This window comes from Gopherus flavomarginatus, chromosome 22 (assembly GCF_025201925.1).
Source record: "Gopherus flavomarginatus isolate rGopFla2 chromosome 22, rGopFla2.mat.asm, whole genome shotgun sequence".
Classification (NCBI taxonomy): Eukaryota; Metazoa; Chordata; order Testudines; family Testudinidae; genus Gopherus; species Gopherus flavomarginatus.
Window position 1 is genome coordinate 11827628 of NC_066638.1, and position 20555 is coordinate 11848182.

The 20555-nt window shown below is 51.2% G+C and overlaps 2 protein-coding genes across 4 annotated transcripts in view; both read right to left on the reverse strand.

The window, feature by feature from the left end:
• Positions 1-13057, reverse strand: part of TCEA3 (transcription elongation factor A3) — a 29176-nt gene extending 16119 nt beyond the window's left edge. The window contains exons 1-4 of one of the 2 annotated variants that reach the window (XM_050932038.1): positions 12838-13057; positions 3418-3480; positions 2299-2404; positions 707-869 (exon numbers count right to left, since the gene is read on the reverse strand). In XM_050932038.1, the coding sequence (XP_050787995.1) occupies positions 707-869; positions 2299-2404; positions 3418-3480; positions 12838-12906 (401 nt within the window). In that variant the 5' untranslated portion in view covers positions 12907-13057. Of the gene's footprint in view, positions 1-706; positions 870-2298; positions 2405-3417; positions 3481-4172; positions 4283-12837 lie in introns of those variants that run through there. The other variant, XM_050932039.1, reaches the window with a different exon arrangement.
• A 3747-nt stretch (positions 13058-16804) lies between these two features.
• ASAP3 (ArfGAP with SH3 domain, ankyrin repeat and PH domain 3) overlaps positions 16805-20555 on the reverse strand; it is a 67541-nt gene continuing 63790 nt past the window's right edge. For both annotated transcript variants that reach the window (XM_050932508.1, XM_050932507.1), the window contains one exon: positions 16805-20525. In XM_050932508.1, the coding sequence (XP_050788465.1) occupies positions 20451-20525 (75 nt within the window). In that variant the 3' untranslated portion in view covers positions 16805-20450. The remainder of the gene's footprint in view (positions 20526-20555) is intronic.

The following is a 20555-nucleotide window of genomic DNA, read 5'->3' on the forward strand; positions in this document are numbered from 1 at the left end:
AGCAGGAAAGGGGAGGGCTATCAGGGTGTCCCCCTCCCCCATGCTCCTGCACCCCGCTTACCCCTTCTCCATATAGAGCAGGGATGGGACACGGAGGGAAAGAGACATAGAGAGCTTGGGACAGCAGCTGCTGTCTCAACTTCCTGATCCACTTAAAAAGACAATGCACTTCAGAGTGGGTCACCTTATTTAAAGGGGCAGTGTGCATCTCTCGCTCTCCCACACACAAGGTGTGTGTCTGTCTTGGTCTGCTGTGCTGTCTCCCCTCCTTTCTGTTCCTGCTGCCTTGTGTGAGAGGCTAATTAACAACACTTAACTCTTGAGGGCTCAGCGAGTGCTAGTTCATCATTTAGCAGCAAGGCATTCCCTGGGAAATATCCCTCCCTCTTCCACCTTTTAACTTCACCACTTCAAGCTTCACAATCACTTCAGCTGCGAACAGTATTAAATTGTTTGTTTAAAACGTATACTGTGTTTTTTGTCGGGTGAAAAAAATTTCCCTGGAACCTAATCCCCCCCATTAACATTAATTCTTATGGGGAAATTGAATTCACTTAACATCATTTCACTTAAAGTCGCATTTTTCAGGAAGAGAACGCCAACGTCAAGCGAGGAGTTACTGTATTACTGTTGTTTCCTATCGCCAAGGCACAGCTACTGCTTACCAAAACCCGATGGTCTAAGCACCCCGCTGGCCAGCTCATACCTTCCTTTGTCCTTTTCCTTGTGCTTCTCAGCTGGGCTTTTGCAGCGTTTCACTGGATGGGAATTCGCCCCTTCAGGCTGCCAGCTGGGAAAGTCGAGACCTTTTTCTTTTTTATCCTTTTGCCCTTCCAGGGCCTTCTCTCTCTTCGGGGTCCCCGAGGACTCTAAGGGGAACAGATCAGGCTGTCACTCAGACGCTGACTGAAATGAAAATGCGAGGGGCATGGGGGGGGAAGGGCACTTCTATTCACCAAGCTGGTAATAATTTCATACTGACCGGAAAAAAACCACCACGAGCACTTGGCTTGGGGAGAGTCGATCAGTGGCCCACTTGCAGGGCCGGCTTTAGGAAGTGCGGGGCCCAATTCGAATACTTGGCAGCGGTCCAGGTCTTCGGCAGCACTTTGGCGGCAGGTCCTTCACTCACTCTGGGTCTTCTGCAGCGCTGAAGGACCCGCCGCTGAAATGGCACCGAAGACCCGGCACGAGTGAAGTGCTGCTGAAGACCTGGACTACCGCCGGGGGAGTAAAAATTAAAAAGGCGCCTAAGTTAGGCACTCTTAGGCATGGGGCCCGTTTCAGGGGAATCGGGGGAATCAGCCTAAAGCTGGCCCTGCCCACTTGGGCATTCAGAGCAGTGTTATAAGGGGCCAGGTTCAGATCTCCCTTATAGCAATTTTCCTCCTTTATTGCTCCACTGACTTTAGTGGCGTCATTCCTGATTTACATCATTCTGCATGACAGCAGACTCCGGACCCATATGCAGCCCACAGAATCCAATCCTCTGCTACCAGGGGACTCGGTGGCCCAGAAGATTAGTGCATTAGCCTGTTATCTTTTGAGACTTGGGTCCAAATGACCACTGGGTCCAGGCCACCAACTACATAAGAGGTCATTTGTTTCTGGTCAGGATTGCATTGGCAGGGCTTATGTAGGGTTCCAGGATTGGAATATCAAGCAGCTCAGGCTTGAGATGCAGAGCATGGGGGACCAGAAGTGGGCCAGCAAAGAGAGATGCAGATCAGGGTTGACTGGCTGAACTCACACGTGGACCTACGACTTGAAACAGCATGGAGGGCTTGCACGGTGAGGAGGAGGGGCCGGTGGTCTTCAGACATGGGAGACCTGGGGGTCAATTTCCTGCTCTGCTATGAACTTCCTGTGTGATTGTGGGCAGCCATGTAGCCTCTCGGTGCCTCAGCTTCCCCTCGCTAATAGCACACAGGTGGAGTGTGAGGACGAATACATTAAAGATGGGAAGCACTTTGGGATCTACTGATGAAAAGTGTTATATAGGCTATAGGCACTATTGTGATTAGTGGGTGCACAGACAGAGCTGCCCTGAAAGTCAGGACTAGGTACAGGAGTGCAGCTTAAACACAACCTGCACATGGCTCTGTCCAGATCCTCTCACCAATAAGCCACCAAATGATCCTTCTGCCAAATTAAAACCAACCACTAGGCCCGTTAGCTGCTTGTATCCCGGGGGAGTAAAGGGGCCCTAAGCATTGTGTAGAATCAAAGGGCCCAAGGAGGTTTTGGGGCCAGCTAGCATTTTACTCGGGAGGCTGAAGCAGCCTCAGAATCTCTCACCTAGCAGTCGTTTCCAATTCTTGATGAGGATTTTCGCCAGGGCCACCACCTCTTCGTCCGAGCACTGCTTCCGGACAGCGTTGACGGCCACGCCAATTCTCGTGGACTGGGAGCACGAACGGACGTTTGTTTATTATTAAGCAGATCAAAGAAGAAGGCAGAACAGAGAGGAAAGGTAGCCCAGGGGTTAACACAGTAGCCTGCTGCAGATTCCCTGTGTGATCTTGGGAAAATCCCTGAACCGCTCTGTGCCTCAGTGTCCCCATCTGTACAATGGGCATAATGGAACTGCCCTCCCCCGCAGGGGGTGGTGGTGAGGTGCTCAATCATTACAGCAATGGGGGCTATGTAAGTACCTTGGCTGGATGGGGCAGCACCTAGAACAGTATTTGTACAGCACCTAGGATAGTGAGACAGTGGTCCATGACGGGGCTTCTCAGGTGTGACAATAATACAAATAATAAATAATATGAATAAACACAATAACGGATGGCTAGAAATGGGTATGGCTCCTCTTCCCCTTGCTCCTCTGGTGGGGGGCCAAGGGAATATATCGCGAGCGTTCGTGACAGCAGGCTCTTACAGCCCCCTGCTTTCCCAGGTGGAGGAAGGACCCAGATAGGGGACAAGACTCAACCACAGCTTGCTTTTGAAATCATCTCGGGAGAACAGGTGACATGGTGGGACCCTCCCGACCGCTAGCAAGAGCGGTTGTTTAGGAGCTGCTCTGATACACTGACAGGTCCCTCGCGGCCGGCCCAACGTAACAGCCTCTTCAAGGAAACGGCTGGAGTTCAAGTGGATTGAACGTCTCTCCTGTAAGACATCAGGCAGCCCAACCTTCAAGTCTCAGTGATGCCTCTGAGTGGGTTGTCAGCCACGGGGATCGAACCTGGGACCTCTCAATGAGGCCGGACTGCCGGAGCTAAAAAACTCTGCTCCCTTAGCCCAGGCTGTAGCAGGCTTGGCAAGCTCCAGCTGGCTTAGTCACAAACAGAGGGAGGTAAAGCACTTAAATTCCATGTTACCTCCCTCCAAGTATGCCCCTTCTTCAGATCCAAGTAACCCGTTACATGCTGGGGTTACCCGCCTCCCTCTCTCCCAACCGCTCCCCCTCACCTGCAGCAGCTCGATGGTCATCGTGTAGCCGTTCAGTTCTTTCAGCAGATCCAGAGCTCCGTCCTAGGTCAAACAGAAGCCACAGTGAGCCCTGAAACATCAGCGGGGAAAACAACTCCCTGGAAACAGCCTCAGCATTGGAGGGGTGATAAGAAAGGGGCAACATTTCCAAAATCCTGTTCTAAACTGCCACCCTCCTCGGCCAAACGGTGCCCTCCAGTGACACCTCTGCCGCTTCGCAGAGAGCGGAACTGGTGCAACCAAGAAAAGAATGCATTATTTTATCACCGGAGCACCCATGGGTGCTGACTGAGATTGGGAGCCCCATGGCGCTGGGCACTGCACAGACACGTAGCAAGAGACAATCCCAAATTGTGCAGAGAAGCCAGAGGAAAGGGTGAGAGAAAGAAAGTATTATACCTGTTCTGTAGCCTGGGCAATGAGGCCCAGAGAGACGAAGCAACTGGCCCAAGTGCATCCAGGGAGACTGTAATCCAGATAAAGCACCTTAACCACAAAGCCATCCTCCCTTAAAATGCCTGGGTCTTTGAAACCCTCCATAGATTGACCCCACCTTATCTCATCGGCCTTGTGCCAAATTCTTTTGCTAGCTACACCAGCATACGCCCAAACCAACTCTGGAAGCCAGCGGCATGACTCTGCGTTTATGCTAGCCTAACAGCAACATTTGCTCCCTCATCTCTATTCTCCTCAACCCAGGAGAGGAAGGATCACTCAGCAGTGAGGACACTAACCTTAGGGGTGGGAGGTCCTTGTCAATTCCTTACTTTGCCACAGATTTCCTGTGTGACCTTGGACAAGTCACTTTGTTTCTGTGCCTCAGTTTCCCCACCCGTACAACAGGGATAAGAGCCCTCCTCTTCCTCCTGGGAGGGTGTGAGGAGAAATACATTAAAGATGGTGAAGCACTCAGATGCTCCAGGAATGCGGGACAGATAAGTACCGTAGCCAGACAGATACTACTTTTGGTGTCCCGTTCACTGCTTTTTGTGACATAGCCTTCATCTCGGCAGCTCCTGCCATCCAGAGAACCTCGCTGATCTCATTGCCCCATTGACTTCTCTCTCATTTCAGTTCTCAGCTGAGAACCTCTCCCTTCCCTTGACCTATAGTTCTTAAGTTCTTTTTTCCTGCCGTGAGTTTTTTTAGTTCTAGTTTACACTTGGCCTGCTAAACCCAGGGTTGAGAGTTCAATTCTTGAGGGGGCCCATTTAGGGATTTGAGGCAAAAATCTGTCTGGGGATTGGTCCTGCTTTGAGCAGGGGGTTGGACTAGATACCTCCTGAGGTCCCTTCCAACCTTGAGATTCTATGATTCTATGATACACGGAAGATGATGGATAAAGTAAGAGGTCAGATCCTCAGCTGGTGTCTATGGGCACAGAGCAGCACGGATTTACACCAGCTGTGAATCTGGCCCAGGGTGTATAAAACCACCAATCGCTCATTATGGCTGATAGGACAGCTCTTCCCCGTAGACCACACGTACTCACCCGATACATGTATGTTGCAGCTCTTCCTATAAAATTACCCGCTCAAGAGAAGCGGGAGGGAAGGCTTAAAATGTCTCTGTATTATCCAGCTGCCATGAGTCAAAAGAAAACAAAAACTTTGACCCATATTTTTTCAAAAGCTCTTTTTTTCCCCGTTATTATTTTTTATTTCCTGATGCACGAGGTCACAGTCAAAGGCAGATGGAAAGGAGGTTCGGTCTTCTCTGGTTTCTACGCGCTTTCTCAGCCCGGCCAAAGATGCAGAAACGCATCTGCTTTGGATTTGTACTGTAAAGCATCATTGACAGGCCTTCCCGACCATAACTGCGGAGACCTGGCCAGGATCCAGGGAGACCCCGGTGGGTGACCCTAGGGAGCACAGAGTGCCAGGGGAGAGAACAACGGGGCTTGTCTGTGTTCAGGAGTCTCGATATAAGAATCCCCTTCATAGCCACAACAGCAGAGTCCTGGCTCTTCTCTGCATATGGAACATCACACATGGAAAGGCAGCAGCCCCAGAGCGAGAGGAGAGGAACAGGCTGGCACCAGATTACATCTTGGTGTGTATCTTGATTCCGCCCCAGCTTTCTGAGAGTACGAGGCAGCTGCTGACACCAAACTCCAGTCTGATACGGCAACTGCTGCGATCTGATTACAAACTTGGATTCAGCTAGGCAGGCTCCATAGGGGGTGTTCAGTTAGACTCAGCAAGCCAAATCCTCCTGTCAGTTACACCAGTGCCATCTGTTGTAATAACTGGGGCTACAGCTTTACCCGCACCGTTAGCTCAATGGTCAAAACTACATGGACGTTCGCAAGATATCACCCTAACCCCTGTAATAACGAACGTCAATGGGAAAAGGCACCAGAGGGAGACAGACGGATGGAATTAATCCAAACAAAAAGGCCTCATGATAGAACTCAAGGCCTGTGCTCAGATTGTGCCTGGTAAACAAGCCAAGCGTGGGACCACAAGTCAGTGAACCAGCTTGGCGTGTCGGAAACCAAGCCAAACGGGTGGATGAAATAACAAGAGGAGGAGCTATTCTGCCCAGAGCTCCCTTCAAGGATCCTTTGAACAAAAGATTGTGACTTTGGGAGAAAAATTGGCCACCCTAGCTCCCACCCTCCCCGTCTCCTGGGACCCTAGGCTTTCATCATCCTGATCCCGAGAGATGTCCTGACCAGAGCAGGCCAGAGAGAGGGACCCAAACACCACCTGGGATCTGAGACTGTCTCTCTCCCCATCATGTGTCCTTTTCCTTCTCCATCTTATTTCTTCTCTGTCCCAGCCCCCTCCTTTTTAATTCTATCTAAGAAGACTCTGGTTTCGCCAGCAGCCAGGGCTGTGTATTTTGCAACACTGCTGTAAGCCTGTGACCAGAGAAAAGCAACTAAAAGCAATGCCCTAAACAGCCTGATGCCAGTACAAGTTTCCCAGGGCTCGTGCACTGTCCCGGCATTTCTCCAGGAACAAGTCTGCAAGAGAAAGTCAACCCCGCAGACAGACGCTGCATTTTCTACCTTTGCTGTTCTTGTCTTGCATGTATTTGTCTTGTTGTGTCTTCTAAAAAACGGGATCGGACCTTAGCAGCAGCAGCAGCGCCAGCTCCAGCCCATCTCAACAAACTTCCCAAGGGCCAGTTAATGGCATCTGTAATGCCATCTAAGAGGCTGCCAGACAAGGGGGTTTTCCTTTCTAAAAACCCTCTCCAGCTCACGGGAAAGGGAACAGGGGATGCTGTTAAATGGAAGCTTTATTTAATACTTGACGTTTCCAGTGCTTTTGCGGTTTTTCCTTCTTTTCTACGTCTCGACCAAAAAGTTGCAAGGATTTTGAATGGCACGTTTGCCATGGCACTCAGCAGGCAGAAGTCTCTGCAACCCAAGCCCGGTCTGTTTAATGTAGCACAGTCACTGGGCTGTATGAGCACCTTTGGGCCATCGCTTCTACCTGAATCCAACACATCCCAGGATGGGGATGGCACAAGGGGTGGCAGAATTTGGCCCAAATGCTTTTGACCACCGTCTCCAAACCAGGACGCCCAACTTTCAGCCAGTACAGAGCACTGGTTTCCGGTTCATATGCCCCCCTCAGAAATGGAAACCTAGGGAAGTGTGGAGTTGAGATGGAGGGGGAAAGAAACCCAAGAAGCCAAAAATAAACACACAGAAGCAAGGCGGCCTTGGGAATGCCAGGTCTGGAAGGGCAGGGATCTCAGGCTCAGGGCTTACAGCTATCTGAATAAAGTGTGTGTGGGGGGGGGGAGGAACAGTTATTATATTCTGGGGGCAACAGCTTTGGTAAGAGATCACTTGCAGTACACCCCTCACCAATCCGGCGGCTCCATTTACAAAGATCTCTTCTGCCAGGTCTGCGCCACCCCGCACTCCAAGCACTGCCCACATTCCCACTGCTACAATGCAAAGCGTTTATGGATCTTAGCAGGCCCCATCTAGCTGTGGTTGTTGCACTAAACTCAGGGCTAAATATAGCCAGTCCCAGCCCTCACCTCAGGTCAGTGCGATTTCATTCCCTGCTATTTTCAGCCCCCCAGGCTACATGCATGTGGATATGACCATAGCTCCCAGGCGCTGTGGTAGCAGTTACATTATGTAGGAGAAGAGCACGGTGAATGGGGGCAGCGCGCAGGAAATCCACAAACCCAGCTCTGCACGGCTTCCTTCTACCCTGCTACAGAGTCTGGGGGCAGGGGCAGAGCAAGGGATGGGCCGGTGGATCCTCCTCCTGCATAGACCCATTCGCAGTGCCCCTTGCTGGGTTACTCCAGCACCTCTGAGGCTGCAGTAACCCAGCAAGGGGCACTGCTAATGGGTCTAGCAGTACCAGGCCCAGAGCATGGCAACCTTAGATGCACCGGTGGCCTGTTGCAGACTCAGCCTGGGGGAAAATCCTGGCCCCAGGGAAGTCATAGTTCTAGAGGAATGCCAGGCTCCGAACACTGACAAGGTGACCAGGCCGTGATGCCCTTCGCCAACATTCTTGGCCCCCAAAAAAGCCACCAGAGGGGCAATGGTTTCCCTGCAAAAGCAGCCTGCGTTTAGCGATTCCACCTTTTTAACTACGCCTCCGCTGCAGCTTCTCCGCGTTCGCTCGTGAGGCCTTGTGCTCTGAGGCCAGATTCTCCACTGCCTTGCACCCCATGGAACGGACACAGCTGTGCAAAGCAAGTGCACCCTGGGTGCAAAACGCTGCCAGGGCAAATGAATGGGAACGGCTCCTTGCTGCTGTAGGACAACCCATGGTGCAAAGCTGGGGAGAATCAGGCCCTTCGTGTCTCAGTGAATTGCAAACGAGACGGCAGTTCAGAGCGCTACTGACAAGTTAGGATGGCCGTCGTGCTGTAGCAGTGTTGGTCCCAGGATATCAGAGACGAGGGGGATGAGGTAATATCTTTTAGTGGACCAACTTCTGTTGGTGAGCGAGAGAAGCTTTCGAGCTTACACAGAGCTGAAGCGTGGGGCACTGGTCACTTGCTGGAGGATTCTCTGCACCTTGAGGTCTTTAAACCATGATTTGAGGACTTCAGTAGCTCAGACATAGGTTAGGGGTTTGTTACAGGAATGGGTGGGTGAGATTCTGTGGCCTGCATTGTGCAGGAGGTCAGATTAGATGATCATAATGGTTCCTTCTGACCTTAAAGTTTATGAGTCTATGAGCGCCGTTTAAGCTCCAAAGCTTGTCTCTCTCTCTCTCTCTCAAGTTGATCCAAGAAGAGATATTCCCTCCCCCACCTTGTCTCTTAGCAGTAAAGAATGAACCTTTTCTTAACACTGAACAAGAAACTTTTATTAGCATTAATACACAGTTGTCCCTAAAGCTGCTCTGTCTTCCTCTCTATCATACAGCATCTACCTACAACCAACAACATATTTTCCTGGAAAATATTTCCAAATGAAAAAAATTAGGAATTTACAAGGGACATTTCAAAATGGAACAAAATTAACATTTTTCTTCCATTTTGAACTGACATTTCCCCCACCAAAGAAGGTCATTAAATGTGAGATTTTCTCAGGGAGAAAAAAATATTTTTGATGGAAGCTCATTTTTGGCTGGGAAAATTTTCTCCCCCGGCTTGGCGTCCTCTTCTACGTGCAAAGAAACAGCATATACATGCTCACCCCCCATCCTTTATCTAGCTAAATACTCTTTAAAAGGAGTTAAATTTAAACATGATAGATTCAGAAGAATTGCTGGCTTTCCCACTTAGGCCGATCTACTCGTCCCCTGGCCTTACGGACGGTTTGATCCCAAGGATGTAGAATCCTGCTCAGTGGGGTTAGGACTCTGCCCCGCAGGATTCCCTCCTTTCACTAGGGCTGTGATGTACATGACACAGGTACCACCACTACTAGGGTCGCATGGTAATTCAGCCGGGCTTACTGCCTATTTGTTCTGTACTGAGCCCCTTGATCAGTCTCCTGCAGGTAGGATCATGGGGAGCAGCTCATTGCTGGGGCTGTCCAACTTTTTCCCCATCCAGTCTTATCAGTAGTACTGGGTCTTGTGGTTTAAGTTTGGTTAAGTTTTCAGCTGTATTTTCAAGGTTAGAGAAGAGAGCCCCAAGACTTCTTAGGTATGGCATCGCTAAACTTCCCATATTCACAAGCAGGGCCAGCGAGGACAAAGATTTACCTGTATGGGGCAGCTTTGTTCTGAGAGGTCAACCCGTAAGCGACTGAATTACTCTGGTCACTGACAGGGGTTGTTCCATAGCCTAGCAGAACTCATGCGGGATCATTTTTGTTGCAGCCACCAGAGCAATCTAAACCGGAAGTCCATTCATTTGTTGGTGCAAGAGCCCGGAAGCAACACGCCTGAAATCATGGCGTGCCCAAAGCGTGGCATTCGGAGCTGGCAAGGGGTGAGCTGTGGGAGGAGGGTGATGCTTCTGGGGCCAAAACCCTTTTTCTGCCCCCTCTTGGTCTAGTGAGGAGACTGCTATGAAGCTGGACTGGCGAGCAGCTCCTCGAAAGCCAAATCCCTTTTCTCCACGCAGATCTAGTGACATCCACTTCCATGGCCTATTGGCTAACGCTTTGGGTAGAGGCGGTCCTTTCGGTTGTGTCTCTCTGGTCCTTCTGAAAGACACCCAGGGATCCACCTTGTGTTTTCACACCTGCTTCATGCCTCACCCCACGCGCATCTAGGCAGCTCCCAGCAGCGGATGGTCGGCGTTCCTTATGTACACTTTCCCTTACGTCCTCCTAAAAGGACTGTGGGACTGCACTGTGTACTCAGACGTTTGGCTTTGGAGATGTCTCCTCTCTTTGGCTGTGGGAGCCCAGATAACTGGGCCACCCTTGGATACTGACTGCATTCGCACACAGCACTGGACACATTTCACAGCCTCTCTAATTTCTGCATTGAGCCTGGCACCAGAATGGCCTTTATATCACTCAAAGCCTCTCAACAATCTGTGGGGATCAATGGAACTCCAAGTTGCCACTAAGGTACGTCGTATCAGCAATAGGTATCTCTCAGGTTAGACACACAAGATATCACTGGCAGCTACATAGTGCCTTGGCATCGCTGTTCCCGAACAGTACAAGTGGCTCGTGGTCTGTTACCAGCTAGAAAAGATACAGACCCCACAGATATCCCGGGAACATATGCCCACAGCCTGGGCCAGGCACGCTCAGTGCTGGAGTCAAACAGCCTCAGAGTGAGAAAGGTGCCTGGGACAATGGCTCGTGGTCCCCTCCAGACAACATGGGGGTAAAAAGGCTGGCTACTCTGGTGCTTCCAACCCAGCCGTGGGAGACCTGGAGAAGGTGCCAATTGGAGGCCCAGCCTGCAGGCCCAGTTCTCTATTGCCCGGTGCCTTCTGCAGCCATTTGCCCATGTGCAAACCAAAGGCAAAGCACAACCATTCAGAGTGGCCCTTTACACCCACTTTGCCCTGGTGTAAACACCACCACCGGGAGCAGGACCATGGAGAATCAGGCCCTGCAGTGCAAAGGAGAAAGCGACACACCCAGCGCCCACTGGCCACGAGAGAGAAACTCTCCAGGGACTCTGCAGCAATTAGCAGCTCCTTAAGAGATTCTGTGGTGCAACCCATATCACGTGGGGAAACATTTTAACATACTTCCCCTTATATAAACAGCGCCCGCCCTTTTGCAGACAGGGCCACCGGCACCAGGTATCATGCTGGAAGGACAGAACTGCTGGGTTCAATACGTCACCAACGTGCAGGGCCTGTGCCCTCCATCCAGCTATGGGCAAGGCCGCCTAGACGATTCAGGGGGCCTGGGGCAAAGCAATTTCTGGGGTCCCTTCCATTAAAAAAAGTTGTAATACTATAGAATACTATATTCTCATGGGGGCCCCTGCGGGGCCTGGAGCAAATGGCCCCACTTGTGCCCGCCCCCCCCCCCCCCGGGCGGCCCTGGCTATGGGAAGTCGTGCTCTGGCACCTGATTGTCCAAAGCCCAACCTTACAGCAGCTGGGAGCATCAGTGCTCAGAATGTGCCCATTGGAGGGGGGGGAGCCAGAGGGGGTTAATGGGTTAATTACACTCCACTGTGGCAAAGGTCGCAGGGAAAGTAAAATATTAACTTCATGCACCAGCCCTTCCTCCACTGCACATTGCACCAGATCCTGACTGCACTGCACAGGTGCCAGTCAGGGCACAAATCCCCTGCCAGCGTGATGGGGGTAGCCAACTGTAACTGAGAGCTACGCCAGCTAAGGAGCTGGCCCCAAAGAGTAAACCAGGTTCAGGGGAAGCCAGGAGACCTTCCCCACGATAAGACGGCTGCGCAGGAAGGATCAGGCCAGTTGTACCTACACTGAACGGTTTACTTGATCTCAGTAACAGTTCAGGGTGGGTGGGGACACCTGTCCTGTTTGTTCTTAAATCTGGTGCACGAGCTTTAAATCACTCATCCCCCCTGCTCCGTGTTCCACTTTTTCCTTCTCTTGTGAAAAAGGTTTAGACACCTAGTTCCTTCCCCCCCTCCCCGCCCTTCCTGGATATTTTTGCTTTTCCCGGCCCAGTCTCGTTGGACAAGCCCCAGTCTGAGACTGGGTTTGCCCTGTTCAGATTCCTGTCACTCTTTACCCCTCTTCAAACCCAGCCCCTGGCAGGGTGAGGAGGGAGAGGGCCATGAAGGACAATCAGAAAGCCCCACACATGGGTGAGGCTGAAAAACACGCTTTTCAGCCGACCAAACCCTGGCAAACTGAAAATACAGTCAGAAGACCAAGGAAAGCAACAGCTCGAATGCGCAGAGGAGTCCAGCAGGATTGGGTTAGGCAGGATGGCTGAAGCCCAAAGGATTAGGCTATAAGAAACTTTGTTGTTTTCACATGTCGCAGCCAAAGTTGAGATTTTGGGGGAGCAAAGCTTTGAGGGCCTGATTTTCAGAGGTACTGAGCACCCGCTTCCTCAAGGGAGCTGGCAACAGCCTCTGACCCCCGAGCAAATCAGAATCCGGCTGTTTTAGCAAGTGCTGTCAGCAGCTCCCTAGGCCAAATCAGCTGGAAGAGACCAGCCAGACAGCCCCTTCCTCCCTCCCTCCATCAGCAGGATTGACCCAGGAGGTTCTCTGGTTCTGCACAGATCCAAGTTGCAAAGTTTAAACAGACGCACCGCTTGGGTTTTCCTTCATTCCCGGACACACAGACCCAAGCTGGAAAGTTTAGAAACAAAACAAAACACACAGACGATCCAAGCTAGGAAAGTTTAAACACACACACAGTTTTGGTTTTTCTTACCCTACTCGTACACTCCGTGTGTATGGTTTTTTACACACACAGTTTGGCACACACACGATCCAAGCTAGGGGAAAGTTTAAACACACACACTGTTTTGGGTTTTTCTCACCTCTGCTACACACACACACACACACACACACACACACTTTCGGCTTTACTTACCATGTTCTTCCTGGTCACCATCTTATCCAGCTTCTTTGCAATCCTCACCAGCTCCTCGGCTCGCCCCATGATCGCGGCCCCGAAGTTTTTTGGAGTTCAGGAGCGAGAAGGGGGGGCGGGGAGGGGGCCGGTGCGCGTTAAACCACAAAAGCAGCCAGGAGCTCGCCCCCGGGACAACTGGGATCGCTTTTCATCGGGGTCTGGGGGGGAGTATGTGTGTGTGTGTAGGGGGAGGTGTGTGTGTGTATGTGTGTGTGTGTAGGGGGAGGTGTGGGGACGTGTGTGTGTGTGTGTGTGTGTGTGTAGGGGGGAGGTGTGGGGTCGCGGGGGGAGTGTGTATTGGGGGGGGTGAGACTGGTCGAACTTTTGCTCCAAGGGGCCGTGACAGCTTGGCAAGGCCGGGGAGTGAAAAAGCAGAAACGAGAGCGAAGGAGCGAAAGCAAAGACGGGGGCGTGGCCAGGGGCTGCCACATGCAGCCGGAACAGCATAAGGGGGCCGGGCTAAATAGAACCCGCCGAGGGCCGAGCCGGGGCGCGTGTGGACGCGGGGGTTCGCCCCGGTCTGGACGCAGGCGGTGCCCTCGTGTGTGAGCGGCTGGATCAGGAGCGATGCCCGCTGCCTTGCGCCTGCCCAGGGTCAGACTCACCCCCCGCCCCAGGCTACAGCAGCCACACTGACAAAACACTTGGCCAGGACCAGAAGGGAGCAGGAGCTGCCACCAGGGCATGGGAATTTTGGGAACAGAGCTGGGGGAGGGGCTGTCTGTGCACAGCCAGAGCAGGGCATGACCTTCACTGCTTCTGAAGGTCTGAATTGTACCAAGCCCCTACCTGTTGGCAGGCTCTATCGCTGGGCTCGTGGGTCTGCAACCCCAGTCTGGAATTTCCCCCGGAACCAGCTTGCCACACTGCAATGGATCTTCTAGTCCAGGATCTTGCAGCAGACAGAAGACAAGGCCAGTGCTTCAGCGAAAGGCCCCAGTGCAACCCTCTCCTATTGAGAGAAGGGAAATTTCTTCCTGACCACAGCTGGTGACCAACATCTGTCCTGAAGCATGAGGGTTTGGTGAAGTGTATCATTTTAGTGTAGCTCAGGGAGCAGACTGTTCTTATTCAAAGTAGCAGCTAATCCTTTCAAAGAGCCTATTAAACTAATCATCTATAGCAACAAGTTCCAGAGATTTATATTATTTAACAGCTCAGGGTGTTATAGCTTTTTAACATATTGGATAATTGTAAGGCTAATAATGACATTGCAGCACATCGCACAAACTACAATGCCCAGGAGGCATGCTAGGCATGTATCAAAACTGAAATGGTTCAGATGTCAGGTATTTGGGCTTTGTGAAGAAATAAATCCAAAATTTCCTCAAAAAGCAGACACCTTTTGTGAAAAAAATAATTTAGCCAAGAACCCAGTTTTCCATCTAAAAGTTTTAGGGGAAATTTTTTTGACTAGCCCTGGTAATTAAATCCCATGCTTCAAGGCACAAACTGATCAGCTACGAGGGGTCAGGAAGGAATTATCCTGCACTCCACAGCCAGCATTCCACCACAGGCCAACTTTGGGTTCTCCTAACTCCAAAGCATAAGCTTGCCGTGTAGACAGGATGCTGGGCAGGGTGGTCTGATTTAGGAGGGCATGTGCTATATTTCTAAACAATTTTAAAACAGCAGCCCAGCTGAAGAGCCTAGACCAAGTGGCCGATGTTGCTGATAAAGCTCAGACTAAGGGAGCTTTGCAGAACTAAGGGGGAAGAGATTATATATGTACGTACGCATGTGTGCAAAACAGAGAGGCAGACTAGCCAGGGGTTTTAGACAGTGCCACTAATTCTCTGGTTTGACTCCCCTCCCCATGTTTATTTTTCAAATTCAAGTTCGTAATGACCCTCCAGGCTGAGCATTTTTAGGTAATTAGAGTACAGCTTAGGTAGTTGGAGGCTGCCAGGTTCTTCACACCAGCCCAGGGGAGGGGAGGTGTATGTATGAGATGAAAACCCATGCCATGCCTAGTGCTTAAAGAGGCACAGGGAGGTAGCATCAGGGATCAAAATGTAAGGTTTCTTTTATCAAAAGGGGAGGTCAGGCAGGGGTGGGGGAGGGCAGACATATGGGGCTAGAAACATTTTCATGTAGCAGTTCAGAGGGGAGGAGTTAATAGGTTGCTGCTGTGTTGAAAAACAAACACTGGGCTGCAGCCAGAGAACCAAAAAAATGAAACTGACTAGAGAGGCTAAAAATGAAACTGATTAGGAACAGAAACAAAATTAGGAACAGAAAGAGATCTGTTTGATGTACAGCATTCAAGCCAAGGGAACTGCAGAAAGAAAACAGCAGCAAGGGTGAGAATTAAAGTCAGATCAAGGTTTTCAAAAAACAAAGTTTTCAAGTCCACAGATAGAAGTGGCCTAATTTTCAAAAGCACTAAGGGGCCACACCCCCACTGAAGTCAGTGGGCAGCTCAGCATCTTTGAAAGTCGGGCAGCGGAGGCAAAGTCTGTACTTGGAGCTGGGAACGATACCCTGAGCGTGAAGCGCCGCTGCACCCTTAACGAAGCGGTTAACTCTGATTCTCCAAAGCACTTGAGCTCACTCTTAAATCTCATTGAAGGGGACTCAAAACATGCTTTGCTGAATTGGGGCCCTGGGTCCAAATGTTGAAGGGTAACTAGTGATTTTGGGTGTCCACCCTCACAGACCTCAAAGGGGCTCCCGATTTTCAGAGGGTGGGTGCTTAGTGGGTTTTTTATTTTCAGTTCTGCCCCATTTATCTGTCTCAAGTCAGATAACAGGCATGCAAAATTGCTAGCTGCTTTTGAAAATTTAGGAGCTGAATGTTGGGGATTTTAGTTTTTAAATCTCAGTCAAGATGTTCAAAAGTTTTTCTAGGTGTAGCATTCCATGGGGCTATTGGAAAGAGGATTTGGTATCATTTTAAAGATGAGGCGTATCCCTTTAAGTACAGTTATACCTGCCCCATCTGTAAGTCTTTAGTTTTACTCCCGAGGGTAAATGCAAAGTACAGCCAAGCAGTCCTTTTCCGGGTTGTCAGGAAAGCTGGGTATAAAATGGCTGATCCAAATCTAAAAAAGCAGGTGGGAACACACACAGAGTTGCTGCCCTGGACGGGATCCCTTATGCAATTTGACACCAAGAATTATACGGAGAGACGACTCAAAAATTCCTTCACGTATTTTCGTCTAGGAGGCCAAGGGGAAGGATTCTGCCACTTCCAGGAAAATAAACTCACATCAGCAGGAATTTAACTGGAATATTCACTACAATAAACCCTTTACTTCGGTCCAATTGCAAATGCACCATAAGAAGAGAGAGACTGTCTCTTCAGCCCTCCGCTCACACACCTTTATGCTCAGATGCTGCCACACAACCCGTGCTTCGGGAACAACGTGACCTAGTAGCAAGGTGCTGGGTGGAAGAGTTGCCACATCTTTATAGCTAGATGGGAGAGTCCACCAAGGACTCAGCTGCTGTAGGAAATGGTGTTGATGGTACCTGAGGGGCACTCTGACCTCAGAGTCAATACTGAACTGACACCCCATGAGGTGCTGTCACAGTGGAGGGGATATAGAACCGCTCGGGGGCATCAGAAATCCCCCAAGAGTATCCCAGCCCAGTTCCAGCTTCCAACTCCAGCCTGTTCCATTCTGCTTCCCTCTCTTCGCCTCCCCAGTTCAACAGAAGACAATATGCATCCCATTCCTGTCTTAAAGTGCTGTGCACTGTTAAACAGCTGCCAAGACTCCACTCCAGAAGTGGCTGCATTTCAGTTATGGGTGAAGTGATTTCTATACCTAGTGCGTCCAGCGCTTTGGGATGAGGCTTTGTATTACTACAATATTATTATTAAATGTATATAAATATTCATACCTCATCCGTCCCTGGACTGTCTCTTAAGACCTATGGAAAACCACTGTTGCAGTCACATCACACACAGAACCACTCCCACTTACCAAAAAAAAATCAATTTTATTAGAAATCGGAAGGGGGGAGGAATAAAAAAAACACAGAGACCATCTTGAGATTAAATATTCCACTTAAAACCCATTGACAATTATAAAACGCAACTTGATCACAGGGGACAACAAATCACGAAGGAAGCTCATACGGGTCAGAAGCATTGGTCCCAGTAAACCATTGCAGAAGCCAACCAAACAAGCACCCCACCCCCTTTAAAACATATTCCTGACAGAGGCTAGAATGAGTCTCTACATAACCATTAGACCCACAGGAAAGGAGCCAGAGGCAAAAAAAACCCAAAAATCCGTACGTTCAAAGCAGAGATGGGCCTACGCCTGAGCCCCAAAATTACATTAATCTCCCTTCCTCGCCATAACTTTCAGCGGTGGGGTCCTCATCAGATCTGAACCGGAACCTAACTGATTAGGCACCCCGAGAGAACCACGGGGGGCAGGTGTCTCTTATCCAGCCACCTCAATCAAGAGCCTTCTTTCTAGTCATTGCACTCAATGGCCTCTCTCTAGGTCAAATCTGAAGTCTGCCCGGCATTATGGGTGATTGAAATCTGGACCCGAATCTAGCTGGCCTACCTCCACTTCGAGCCCGGCACTACATGGGCGGGCCAATAGAGACCTCTTTCCTATTTTAAAAAAAAATATTTCACAGTTTCAGGTTTCGGAAGAAGGTGGGGAAATCCACTTGACAAACTACCTTTTCCTTCTCTGTGCTCATCAGAACACCACGGTCTCCTGCTGCAGGATTCCTGCCTAGAGATTGCCTCTTCCTACCCTGCTATAGACAAAGGCGAGGGGACCAAGGAGAGATCCGGGGACTGGAGGACTCCTATTAGGGTCAGGGACAAGGCATCCATCTGGCTCCTTTTATTTCCTTCAAGTATTTTCCTGTAAGAGAAAGGGGATGGAAAGCCAGATCGGAGCCAAAGAAACAGAGCAGCCTCCCAAGAGGAGGAGGGTCTCCATGAAGCAGGAGGGTGACGAAACCCACAGGACAGAAGATTCACTGAGACTCCAGCAAAGCCTCATCTCTGAAAGCAGGAAATAGACAAAAGCTGAAGGCAGATGACAGTCAAGTCACAGGGGTTTTTAGGGGTGTGTGTGTAAACCTTTGGGCTGCAGGGATTTAACCCCTGGTGTAAATTGGTCTGTGGGTCAGGTCTGACCCAGAATGAGCCGTCTGCATTACCGAGCCCCTTCACTTGATTTGCAAAAGGGAACCGTTTCTAACCCCTTTTTAAAAAAAGGGCCATCAAGGGCTGGGATGATTTTGTTGGGGATTGGGCTTTGAGCAGGGGGTTGAACTAGATACCTCCTGAGGTCCCTGCCAACCCTGATAGTCTAGGATTCCTCTCTGGGCTTAAATGCCATTAAAGGAAAAAATCATTTCAGGCATGCAAGCAGCAGCCCTACTGAAGTCAATAGTATTATGAGGAGGTATCATGCTAGTTGTGTGCTGAGCTAGGGTGGCCGTAAATGGTACCTGCAAATTATGTAGATGGGGAAACGCAGAGATTCAGAATGACAGGCCAAAAAGCAACTGTCTCAATTTACTTTTAAATAAAAGGAACCTGAGAGTTCGGAGCAGTCTGGGAAACACATGAACAGAATTCACTGCTGGGCGACCTTGAGTAAATCACTACCCCTGCTGTGTGCCTCAGTTTCCCCATCGGTAACAGTCATCTCTGTACAGTGCTTTGAGACTGAATGCTGAAAAGCGTTAGGCGTTGTTATTAAAGGGCAGGGACGGTGAACACACTGAGGCACACCGGCGGTATTCAACCAGCCCTGTGCCAACACTAGGGGCAGAGAGGGGTCGTTTCCAGAGGAGGAGGTGGCAGGAGAGAATGGGATGAAGTGGCACAAAAGGGAGAATTTAGGCAGTGTCCGAAGACAAAACTCTCTGACATCAAAGAGCAGCCCAAGGGAAAGAGCAGCCCTTGAATCAATGGAAACACCACTGGAGAATCTGCTGCAGTGAACCCCCCTGTACTAGTGCACTCCCTTGGTGGGGGAGGGAACAGTCTGGATTTCTAGGATAACACATTCAGCGCTAGGAGACTTGCTTTTTATCCTCCCCTTATCGGCCGGGGCCAGTTATGCCAGGGTTAGAGAGAGAGAGAGAGGGGCTCCTGTACATCTCTGAGGTGTAAGGTAACCCCCCCCTTTCCCTCTTGCGCAGCATTGCTCATTGGCTGGGGGCATTGTGGCGGGAGGCGGAGGCCAGGAGAGATGCCCAGCGTTGGCGGGTCATCAGGACAGGGGCGGCTCCAGGCCCCAGCATGCCAAGCGCGTGTTTGGGGCAGCATGCCGCGGGGGTCGCTCTGCTGGTTGCCGGGAGGGCAGCAGGCAGCTCCAGTGGACCTCCCGCAGGCATGCCTATGGATGCTCCACCGGAGCCGGGGGACCAGCGGATCCTCTGCAGGCACGTCTGCGGGAGGTCCACCGGAGTTGCAGGACCAGAGACCAGCAGAGCGCCCCCCGCGGCGTGCCGCCGTGCTTGGGGTGGCGAAATGGCTAGAGCCGCCCCTGCATCAGGACTTGATGGGCCGTGTCCTGCCGTTCCATGCTCCACCATGTGCTGTATCCCTAGGAAATAACAGGGAGAGCAGCGCGCCCTGCATGGCCGCGTGAGTCTGTTTCTAGTCACCCACAAGGGGCTGGCGGCCGTCCCCTGGCCTGACTCACGGGGGTGGGAACACCACCACGAAGTGGGGGACCTGCCTCCCTCTTTCTTTCCTCCAATACAGACATTTGAGCCCAGTGGCGCTTCGCTCTGCCCTTTGCCCAGTATTGGAGTGCTGGAACTCCCGGCTCCCACTTTTATCCCGGGGGAATGTGATGAGAGGCGTCCAGGCCCAAACTGAACTCCCTTCCCCACCCCTGCCATAACCCTACCCCTGCCACAAGGAGGAGACGACCTCCTCGGGGCCCACAAAAGTTACGGAGCAGACAAATGGCTGAAGCCAAGGCATGCAGAGCGGAGAGCAGGCGCAGCAAGGCTATCCATTCTCTGCCCATTTCCGAGCGAGCCGTGGTCCCTATCGGCTCCTCTGGCCCTCCTCATCCCCAGCTCTGCAGGAGGAGGCTGAAAGTTGCACCAGATCCTCAAGTCTTCCCCGTTGATCAGCTTCTCCCTGACTGAGGCAGCGAAGACCGTGATGGATCCCGTTGTCCGGCTCATCAGGCGAGCTGCTAGAACTGGGGTGAGCTGGCCTGACTGGGAGGTGTAGAGACACACACTGGTCCTGGTGCGTGGGGTGGGTGGGATGCCCGGCCGCCTCTCCATCCAAGAAAGGGAACTAGTTTGGGTAAAAAGGCTAAATGGACCAGCACACGGTGGGAGGATGGGAGAGGAGGATGTTGATTCCACCCAAGTCCCTACTCCAAACCCTCAACGCAGTACGTGCCCTAGCGTCCATTACCCTCAAGGTCCAGACTTGGAGGGTGGGAAGGGAAGCAAGAAACAGGCCTCTGCTCCTGTGATGCCCTTGTGGAGTTGCTGGAGCGCAAAGTCCTGCCACCTTGGTGCGGGGGCAGTGAGCGCTCAGCCCTGCCCCCCCCCAACGCTCGCCGAGAGCTCACGCCGGCTCCGGGGGGAAAGGAAAAGCCAGCCAATCACTCTTGCAAGAGGTAGACAGAGCTGGCAGGGAAGACGCCTGTCCTGGAGCCATCTCCTTCAATGAAGCCGACCTGAGAGACAGGGCAGAAGGCAGCAGATGA